The 11,260-nt window shown below is 39.0% G+C and overlaps 1 protein-coding gene across 1 annotated transcript; it reads left to right on the top strand.

Moving 5' to 3' along the window:
* The first annotated feature begins 1,044 nt into the window (after positions 1-1,044).
* LOC149021228 (serine hydroxymethyltransferase 7-like) lies at positions 1,045-10,991 on the top strand. Its single transcript, XM_089149490.1, has 4 exons — positions 1,045-2,414; positions 6,868-7,273; positions 9,795-9,896; positions 10,008-10,991. Exons 1-4 carry the CDS (start codon positions 1,365-1,367, stop codon positions 10,229-10,231), a joined length of 1,782 nt encoding a protein of 593 aa, XP_089005616.1. The 5' UTR covers positions 1,045-1,364; the 3' UTR covers positions 10,232-10,991.
* The last annotated feature ends 269 nt before the right edge of the window (positions 10,992-11,260 follow it).

Genomic DNA, 11,260 nt, shown 5'->3' with positions numbered 1-11,260 from the left:
TGTCCATCTGAAGCTAATGATGGGAAAATATTCACCCGGAAAAATACCATAAGTCCAAGGGGTCCAGATGAAATTACCCATGTTTTAGGCTTAAGCAATAACCAAACCAATTGATAATGTAATATTATTATGAATTACACCTTGAAATATTTAAGTAGAGAGTTTAAACTAAGAAAAGCCTTGTCATAGATACACGTTAGGGGACTCCAAAAGAAATCAAGTATTAGGACTTGTCCTCTCTAGAACAACTGAGATATAATTTTAATTAAGAAATCTACATATTAACATCTTAAGGATCCAAACCTGATCCAGTGAATAAGTACCAAAGTCAACACGGCTCGTTATACTCCAAATAAAGTAACAAGTGAGTAGCTAATTGTTCATCTTAGTATTTCACTTAACCTAAGCACTACATACTCAAAAAGAATTGATTACTAGCCTACTAGGTCCATAGTTTACTCTATGTGCATGGTTGAAGATGGCTTGTATCTACATCATCTTTTTTTTGAATCCGAAGAGTTTATATATAGGGTGGGGGGAGTAATACTAATATAAGTGCCGCCGGATGGATACGAACCCAAGACCTCTCCGTGAGAGGTTGGGCTTTTAACCGCTCTACATCATGTTGATAATATATCTGTGAAAAAATACACAAAATTGGAGAAAATAATTTTATTTTTTTGGGTAGAATAAGTAAAATAATCAATATTTTAAAGGAAAATGAAGAGTAAAATTATTTGAATCAAGTGAAAAACACATTTTGGGAAAAGAAAAGAAATATTCATATTTTCACATGTGGGCCCCACTGTTTTTGTGGTTGGAAACCACCTAGGAGCTGATCCCGGATTTTGAGGATGACTAATTAGTGATCGATCACCTACGAGGGCGGAAACGGTCTGTGGCTGAAAAATTGGTTCAATTCGAACCGATCCTGAGGTTGGCAGACCAATTGGTTCAATTCGAACCGGTCCCGAAATGGACACCAAGGTGCTGGCAGAGTGGCATTTAAGAAACCCAACCCTTGCGACTTGCGAGGCCCTCGTTGAGTCCGTGAAAGCTACGCCTATAAATCAACGAAAACTACTGCATTTTTCTTCTCTGCAATTCCCTTCGTGTCTCTCTCTTGATCGGAAGCTCTTGATCGGAAGGTCAGGATTAGGATTTGGGGAGATTTCTATGGAACATACCCCTGCATCAAACGGGCAATCAACTTTCAGCTATCGTTTTTGCTACTGCTTCAGGCGTTATTGCAGCTGTTGTCGCTGTTTCTGCTGCTGTTACGGTTTTTCCAGTCCTTGAATTCCCCTCTAATGTTTTCGGAAGTTTATGGTTTGATTTTGGAATCTTAGAAATTTAGTTCAATTATGAATCTGTCGCAACCACAATCGAGTCTCTCGCTAGGGCTTCATCCGTCTCATGCTTCGCCAGTGTATGCACGGGCGCCAATTGCTGACGATTCAATCACGTTACAGATAGATACGAGCTTTCGTGATCCTTCTCACTCGGTTCCATCGATTCCGTTACAGTTGCTCGAGCAACAACCGGAGAATCGAGAGACTGAGGTATGGACTGATAAAGAGAAGTTCGAAGAGGATGAACAGAGAGAAGACGAGCAGTTTAGTCTTCTGGGTCATCCCATGTGTTTGAAGAGGAGGAGAGATTCAGATTCTTCTACATCTTCGTCTTCTTTGAATGCGTCAAAGAGAACATCGATTGAACATGGCCTTGAGGCGAGGAGAAATGCGGTACGCGCTTGGGGCGATCAGGCACTCTCTGTTGCTGATCCTGTAATTCACGAGATTATGGAGAATGAGAAACAGAGGCAATTTAAAGGAATTGAATTGATAGCTTCAGAGAATTTCGTTTGCAGAGCTGTGATGGAAGCTCTTGGTAGTCATCTGACGAACAAATATTCGGAAGGAATGCCTGGTGCGAGGTATTATGGTGGTAACCAATACATTGATCAAATCGAATCTCTTTGTTGCGAGAGAGCTTTGGCTGCTTTTCATCTTAGTCCTGAACATTGGGGAGTAAATGTTCAACCGTACTCCTGCACATCAGCTAATTTTGCTGTCTATACCGGTCTTCTTCTTCCTAAGGATCGAATCATGGGCTTGGATTCCCCATCAGGTGGGCATCTGAGCCATGGTTATTATACGCCTAGTGGGAAAAAGGTCTCTGGTGCTTCAATCTTCTTTGAAAGTCTTCCATATAAGGTGAACCCACAGACGGGTTACATTGATTATGACAAGCTTGAGGGTAGGGCACTTGATTTCCGCCCAAAGATCCTTATCTGTGGTGGGAGTTCGTATCCACGTGAGTGGGATTATGCGAGGTTCAGACAGATTGCAGATAAGTGTGGAGCAGTGTTGATGTGTGATATGGCTCATATCAGTGGTCTTGTGGCGGCTAAGGTGTGGATGCTATTTTTATGTGGTTTTCAACTTCTGAAAAGTTTCTGAACTCTTGTTGCTTTCCTTGCACTGTTTCTCACTCATTTTCTTCATGGTGCCCTTTTTTTTTTTTACGTTTCTTATTAATATATATATGTGAAAATAGTTAGGAAAATATACAGTTATAGGTACTGAAGAGTTCAGTGATTGGAAATTGGGTGTTTTGCAGATATGCTTTTTATGTGAATGACATGTTGACATAGGTATGGTGGTCAGTGCAAAATATATTGCAGCTCATTTTATCACAAATTATAATTCAAATACTCTAAAATATCTGCCGTAAATGTTTTTTGTCCCTTTTTATGGAGTGATAATTTATGAAAAAACAGAACAAAAGCACAAACCTTTATTTGTTTTGGATCTTGATTTGATCATTGGCCTCAACAAATAGATTGATATTTTTCTATGTCATTAATTATTAGTCTACTTGCTTGTTCTCTGGAATACAGACACTCTTAGTATGCGTTTGATAACGTTTCTAGCCTAGAAGCATAGTTCTTTGCGAAAAACAATTTTTTGGTGTTTCTATGCTTAAAAAAATGTTTTTACATTTATTTTGAGCATTTGATAAACACTTCCCTAAAAGATTTCTTTAACATTTTCAAAACTAGAATACGTTTGATAAACAACAACAACAACAACAACAACAACAACAACAATAAGCCTTGTCCGAACAAAATGGGGTCGGCTACATGGATTCATGACTTCCAATCAGTTCTGTGTGAGGCCATGCTAGATACAAGGCCTAAGTTATGCATATCCTTTGTCACCACTTCTCTTAAGGTTATCTTAAGTCTACCCCTAGCTCTTCTAGTCCCTTCAATCTAGATTATATCATTTCTCCGTACAGAGGCATTTATAGGTTTTCGTTGAACATTGCCGTACCACTTCAAATGACTTTCTCAAAGCTTATCACTTATAGGAGCAACTCACAAACCAACTCTAATATGATCATTCATTTTCTTATCCTTCCTAGTTTTGCCACTCATCCATCTTAGCATCCTCATTTTTGTTACACTAAGTTTATCATAGCTGTGAACAATAGAAGTTTTTATAACTTTAATGGAATATGTCAACACAAACCCCCACCCCTCCACTTCATCACCCAATAACTAGGAAACATCACCCGATCACCCGAATAATGAACCAAGACCTAAAACAATCACGAGGAATATCCATATCATCAAGTGCACCACCAGTTGCCCGACGGACAAAGTGAAAAAGAATCGCTGTCACAGTTAAAGCCCTTATCCAAAGTGCCTCCATGATTCTAATTGGATTAACCCCTGAGTCCATCTATCAACACATATCATCGCAAAACCATACACCAAGGGACCTTATCTTGAATGTCTTTGGTTAATTCATCTATTACAAATGCAAATAGATATAGGCTTAAAGTTGATCCTTGATGTAGCCCAACTATAATTGGGAATTCATTACTTTGTCTGCCCACGGTTCTTACACTTGTCTCCGAATCATCATACATATCATTAACTATGTATACATATTTACTTGCAACACTTCTATTCTCTAGTACTTACCAAATTACCACTCTAGGAACTCTATCATTAGCTTTTTCTAGGTCAATAAATACCATATGAAGGTCTTTCCTACATTCTCTATATCTCTCCATAAGTCTTCTAATTAGGTAAATAGCCTCCATTGTAGATCTTCCCGGCATAAACCCAAACTGGTTCTTTGTAATTGTAGTTAAGTGCCTCAAACGGGTTTCAATTACTCTCTCTCATAATTTCATAGTATGATTTATCAGTTTAATGCCCCTATAGTTATTACAACTTTGAATATCTCCTTTATTTTTGTAAATTGGAACCATGATGCTTCTCCTCCATTCATCTGTCATTTTCTTTATACTCGTAATCTTATTAAACAACGTAGTCAACCAAAGTAGTCCATGGGTTCCTAAGCTCTTTCATACTTCTATTGGGATTTCATCAGGAGCTTGTGTTTTGCCGAGTTTCATCCTCCGTAGTGCTTCTTTTACTTTGGACATCAAAATTCTCCGTATATAAGTTCGAAAATTAGTGCATTGGTGAATGGTGTAATCGTCTGAATTATATATGCTTGAAGTATGCTCGTTTAGTAGACTAGAGAAATAAAGTAATAAACTTCCCATATCTTCTTAATGGTCTTATCACATACTAGTACTTTACCATCTCCATTTTTAATACATCTAGCATGGTCAAGATCTCTACTCTTCCTATCCCTCATATTAACTATCTTATAAATTTCTACCAAAAAAAAAAAAAAATCTTATAAATAGATTTTCCCCCGTCCTTCGTGTCCAACTTATTGTATAACTCTTCATATTTTTTCCCCCTTGCTTTACCCGCAATTTTCTTAGCTTCATTTCTATCGAACCTATACCTTTGAAGATCATTGACATCCTTAGTTCTTTGTCATGTCTTAAAACTAACTTTTTTATTCCTAATGGCAGCTTGAACCCCACTATCCCACCACCAAGTCTCTCTATAAGAATGGAGCTTTCTGTTTGATTCACCTAAGACATTTTTAGTCACCTTCTTGATACACAGCCATCTCATTTCTCATCGCATTAGTATTCTCCTTAAAATCCCACTTTCCTTGTTTGACTACTTCATTAGCGAAGGATTTCGAGCACTCTCCTTTTCAGTTTCACCATCTTATATTGGGATTGCACCTTTTATGAGTTTTTGGGGTTAGGCATATATCCAAGACTACAAGTCTATGTTGTGTTGTTAAGCTTTCCCCTGGTATCACCTTGCAATCCTTGCACAAAAATCTATCAGTCCTTCTAGTTAGGAAGAAATCTATATGACTTCCATGATGTCCACTTTTGAAGGTAATTAAATGCTCCTCTCTCTTTTTGAAGTAAGTATTTATAGTAGATAGATCAAAAGCAACAACAAATTTAAAATTGAGATCCCTTCCTCGTTCCTCTCTCCAAAGCCATATCCTCCATGTACATACTCATAGCCTCTTTGATCTTTTCCAATATGTCCATTTAGATCACCTCCTATGATAATCTTTTCTCCTTGACGAATTCCTTGCATTAATCCATCCATATTTTTCCAAAATTCTAGCTTTAGACTTTCATCCAATCCTATTTGAGGTGCATATGCACAAATTATATTTACGAACTCTTTCTCCATTACAAGCTGGCGGAGTTAATACGTTTGATAAACACGTTCTAAAAACTGTTTTTTGGGTGGAATTTCACTTTAACAAGTACAAAAATGACAATGAAAAATATCTTATAACCAATTGAAAAGGAGCTCTTGAACCTCAAGGAAATAATTTGAAACCTGAAATATTTAAGGTTTTAGGTCTGTATGAGAGAACAATTCAGCAGGCAACAAGTAGAACAACACTTAATGATAATCTGAGATAGAAATTTTAGGTTTTTGCTATGAAGTTTGTAGTCATCTGTTTAATGATAATAGTTACAGAATATCTGATTAGGGTGGGTGAGGGAGGGAAGAGATGGAGAAGGGGATCATTGGATAGATGGAGAAAATGCTCCTCCTTAGACGAGAGATTGGGCGGCGCTGGTGAAACCGATGAGGATAAGATCTGGTGGGTATCAGAAGGTAAGAATCTCTCCCACTCTGAATCAGAACTGGCAGCCGATCAGAGACAATCATAAACTCAAACAGAGGAGACCACCACCAAATGATGCCTTCATCTGCACCTGCAAATATCATCAAATTGCCATCTCTGGCACCGCCACCTGAAACTGGAGCATCAACAGCCCATCAACAATGGAGGAGACGCTGGAGTTGCGTAGAGAGAAACAGAGATAGTATGACCGCGAAGAAGAGCCAGATATTAGAGAGGAGGGTTACCATTTGCAGACCACTTTGAGAGAGATATTGGAGTCCTCGAATGTTTGGGGCTTTTCCTTTGTGGGCACACTTTTGTTCAATTTGTTTTTGGAAAAAAAAGGGGGCACATTTCTGAGGCGTTTTGTAAATACTGTTTTTTGATTGAGATTTAAACTTGGTTCATTTTTCAAGCACAAAAAATGAACCAATTTATTAAATGCAATTCAGTTGTTTTTTTGTTCTCAGCACATGAAACGGAAAAAAAGTTTTCTATGAGCTTTATCAAATGCCTGCTTAGTTATCATCATGCTATTTGCGATTCTTTGATCAGGTTCTTTAAGACGTTACAACGATATCTAGTTTAGTCAGTACTTTTTCTGTAATGCTTTTTTAGTTACCATACTTCTTGCTGCTATTTGTGACGGGTATTTCATTTTCTCTGAATGGTCTTTGCACTTACACTCTTATATTGTGCAGGAAATGTTTTGAGTTATTTTTGCCTTGGATTTCTATGGTTATATGGGTTCTAGATGTTCTCAACTTTCACAATGACCATCCTTTCTTGTTATTGTGTCTAAATGTGCCTTCTACAGGAATGCATAAGCCCTTTTGAGTATTGTGATATTGTTACCTCGACAACTCACAAAAATCTCAGGGGTCCTCGGGGAGGTATAATATTTTATAGAAAGGGAAAAAAGCCAAGAAAGCGTGGGGGTCTTCTGAGTCAGGGAGATGACAGTGACCAATATGACTTTGAGGAAAGAATAAACTTTGCTGTTTTTCCTTCAATGCAAGGTGGACCTCACAATAATCACATAGCTGCACTTGCAATAGCCTTAAAACAGGTGGCTACTCCTGAGTACAAAGCATATATAAAACAGGTGAAAAAGAATGCACAGGCTTTAGCGTGTTGTTTGCTGAGAAGAAAATGCAGATTGGTCACTGGAGGAACAGACAACCATTTGTTACTTTGGGATCTAAGAACCTTAGGGTTAACAGGTAGCTTTCCCTCTCTTTTCCCCCTGTATCTCTGTCTTCATTTATATTATATGCTTATTTTGTAATTTTACATATCATCCAATTGGCTAGGGATAAGAAATATGAGTAAGCTTTATTTTAATCTAAACACAAACGAAGTGGGCGAAGCTATTGATGTAGCCTTAGATTGAAAAGATTCAGCTAAGGAGCCAAGATATAAGAGGTTTTATGGATCAATGCAAGTGCATATGGTAGATTAGGGTTAAGGTGAAGGATTCAATGATTGATCGTGGGGTAGAGGTTAGGATGTCTATCAGTTGGGTGAGGATCTTTGGGATCTTGGTGAGATGGGATGGTCAGGACTTTTTTAGGGTTTTGAATGGGTTGTTGGGTTAGGATCAAATGAAGGGGAAGGGGTACAGATGGTGCAACCCGAAATTGGGGCAATTCTGATGGTGTGAAGCGTGTTTCTTGAAAAGTAAGGTTTTTGCGAATGTCCACAAGGAGATGAATCCTAGTGCTTAGGGTGTGGATTTGGGGGGTGAAAAATGGGGGGGGGGGGGTTTGAGCATGCTGTGGATGCAACTTGGCAGAAAACTGATGGTAAATTGGGGCTATGATGAAATTAGAGGGGTTAGGTTCCTCATGAGATTGAAATTTCAAGAAAGGAGGCGTTTTTGGGGTTTTGAGTGAGGGGGTGGGGTTGTAATGTTGGATCCCATGAAGGGGATGATGGATGAAGGCTTTTGGTTGATTTAGAATGGATTTTAATGATGGAATTAGGCTGTTGATGGGTTTTGGTTATTTAGGATTTTCAAAAACAAAATGGCAAAGGAAAACTTGCGGTTTGGGAAATTTAGAGGCCTAGGAAGAATTGGGAATGGGGATGGTTCAACTAACAGTTAAGGCCAGAAGGTTGAACGGCTGAGAAGAAGGACTTGATCTTGCAACAAATTTCAGAAGAATAAAATATATTTTTTTTGGGGGGGCAGGGGCTTGATCTTGCAACAAATTTCAGAAGAATAAATTTTTTTTTTTTGGGGGCAGGGGAGGGGGAGGGGGGAGGGGGGGGATGGAGAAGAAGATGGTTACACAGCCATGCATTGCTATTGTTCCTCACCAGTAGCAATGGAGTGACATAGCCTCAAATGAATGAGTGATAGTTAACCATGATCTTTTAAGAAAGCCAACTCAAATGGGTCCAACAAAGGGTCTCTTGAATTTTAAGTTCATCTCTAGGGTAGAAATAGGGAGACCTCAAAAAAGGTCCTTGGGATAATTTTTGGGTATGGGATTTGGATGGTGTGGTAATAAAGGGCTATTAGAGGTCAAATGTCAAGTGAGGTGTCAAACAGATATCTATGGAAAAGTTGTCATAGAGATATTTTAGAGTGAAGTAAGGTGGAAGTCTTGAATCAAGAGATACTATGGTTGGGTGGGGATGAAAATTTGGGGAAAATGTAAGTGATGATAAAGGGAGATAATCCCCAAAATTTGTCGATGTTGTAACAGGTAAGGTTGGGATAGATGTAGATCATTGTCAAGAACTTCATTGGTTTCTAAGGTTAGGAGAATGGGTCAAAACTTGGAGGGTTTGTAATGATATAAGGATGTGACCCTCCAAGTTTGGTTGGATTTGGATGGCTAAATTGGAAGATATGGACCATCATGTTTTTGAGGTTTTAGAGAATCCAAAAGCTCAAGAAGCAAGAAGAAAGGGGGGGGGGGGGGGGATAATGCGGCTTTTCACCTGTTTTCAGAATTACCTAAATCTCCACTTCTTATTAAAAGTCCAGTCTCTGAGTGGAGATAAAGTGGGGGGGGGTAATGCGGCTTTTCACCTGTTTTCAGAATTACCTAAATCTGCACTTATTAAAAGTCCAGTCTCTGAGTGGAGATATGGGTTTGAAACAGAGGTTAACATATCCAGTGTACTAACTCTGCTTTGACAGTGAACATTAGAGATTGTTCAATAATGGCTTTTTTACACCTAGCAGAGGAAACTTGAAATTTTTGGGTATGCTTGTGATAAGACCCTAATTAATTCCTCTGAAACCTCCTGCAGCTCTGGTAGTTTCTTTAAGGATTCCGGCAACAAGCTCACCCCTCATGCTGCAACCTCAACAACACTCTTACTCACGGAATTGGTAAAACAGGAATGGAATGGCAATCAACAAACAAATGCAATTGAATTCATTAACAAACTGATAACTCCCTTACAAACACCATGATGGTGCCTACTGCTACCTATCCAGGGAACTCACCCCAGTTCACTACTGCAAGCAAGCTTGCCCTAAACACCTAACTCATTTCACCCTCCCTCTCTAATTCAATTTCACGCTATATATACCCCTACGAACTACCTTTCCATGTGACCCTCCCACATGAATTATTACATTACCTCAAAACTACCCATGTTCCAGAACCTACGAATGACGTCTAACAGCCTGCTTTGTCCAACCATTCCACAGCAATGTAGTTGTTTGGCACTGATGTTTCCAAAGATTTGTCCTGACCATGTTTTATTTTTTTATTTTTTTAGGTAAATGCTATGAAAAAGTCTGTGAGATGTGCCACATCACCGTCAACAAAAATGCTATATTTGGTGATAATGGTGCGATATCTCCTGCTGGTGTGAGGATTGGTATGTAAAAGTTTAATTCATATTCTATTCAGCTACAACCTGTGAAGCTTTTCAAGCTTGTTACCATTATAACTGCCCTTGTGTTCATAGTTTTTCTTTACCTTAAAACAGGTACTCCTGCCATGACAACTAGAGGTTGTCTAGAAGCCGATTTTGAGACAATTGCTGATTTTCTCCTTAGGGCTGCACAAATAGCAAGTATTGTGCAGAGGGAATATGGGAAATTACAGAAGGATTTTCTTAAGGGTCTCCAGAACAACAAAGATATTATTGAGCTTCGGAGCCATGTTGAAGCTTTTGCATCCCAGTTTGCAATGCCAGGATTCGACGTCTGACTCCTTGGGAGGGCAACTATAGGTTTTTGTTCGGTTTTGCTGTCTAGTTTTTACAGATCCAAAGGAGAGGATTTCATTCAAGGAGAAAGTAAATCCTCTATATGCCAACCGAAGGTAATGTAAATCCTTTTAGGTTCCCAGTTGTATGTAGTCGATAAGGCCTACCTACTGATTACCGTTGGTGAAGGGGAACTGCTTCCTCCATCCTTTGGTGAAAATGGTGATGTATAGTATGTCTTCAGTTTTAAGCTTATCTGTGAGGTTTTGAACCTACTACCCCCGTCAACACATTCACTTTCTTTGTTGATTCTAGAGATGGAACCTTCAATGCGGGAATCCTGTGCATCAAAAAAGCCTATCATGAATTAAGATCTGTCTACATGTGTTGTTTCTTTGTAATTTGGCAATTCCAATCACACTCTTGCCGTTTTTAAGTATCTATGGTGGCATATACACCCAACCGGAGGGAATCGGTTTTTGTTGTAGCAAGGCTGAAGGGAAAATGATTGCTGCCTTGATGCCCATTGACAATATTACGAATCTCAATCAGGTGAATTGTTTGATTCCTGACAATTCAAATCACCTCTTAGGCTTGTATGATCTCATCAAGGTACCCAAGTAATCGGGTTATAAATCGTACTAGTTGGGTCTCTTCACTGCAACACCAAATGCCGCAGAACCCTCTTTGACCTCTCTATATCAAGGGCGAAGCTTGAATGTTGTGCATTAAATGTGCAACACCTGCTGCCAACAGTCAATGATCGAAATCTCGACCGATCGACTGTCTCGCATTAAATGCACAAGACTGAAGTTTTGAACTGTTTTATCAAACCTGTCAACTATCATCCCCAGAATCTGAACTGAGGGCTACGGATCTGTTCCTTGCTTCACACTCTCAATTCTCATCTCTTTCCCACAGGCAGACAAAACCCTAATATTCATTGCTGGGTATGGACATTGCATTTTGTCATACCAGTGCTGAGAGTGAATCTGAAGGATCATTTTTTTTTCCCGGGTTTTTTTGACGAA

The sequence above is a fragment of the Hakea prostrata genome, chromosome 3 (assembly GCF_041222555.1).
Source record: "Hakea prostrata isolate BN-2017 chromosome 3, UWA_Hpros_2, whole genome shotgun sequence".
Taxonomy (NCBI): Eukaryota; Viridiplantae; Streptophyta; class Magnoliopsida; order Proteales; family Proteaceae; genus Hakea; species Hakea prostrata.
This window is presented reverse-complemented; position numbering and strand designations above follow the sequence as displayed.

Coding starts and splice junctions, on each gene's coding strand:
- LOC149021228 (XM_089149490.1), top strand. CDS start 1,365: ATGAATCTGTCGCAACCACAATCGAGTCTCTCGCTAGGGCTTCATCCG. Junction 2,415..6,867: donor GTGGTCTTGTGGCGGCTAAG/GTGTGGATGCTA, acceptor TGCCTTCTACAG/GAATGCATAAGCCCTTTTGA. Junction 7,274..9,794: donor AAGAACCTTAGGGTTAACAG/GTAGCTTTCCCT, acceptor TTATTTTTTTAG/GTAAATGCTATGAAAAAGTC.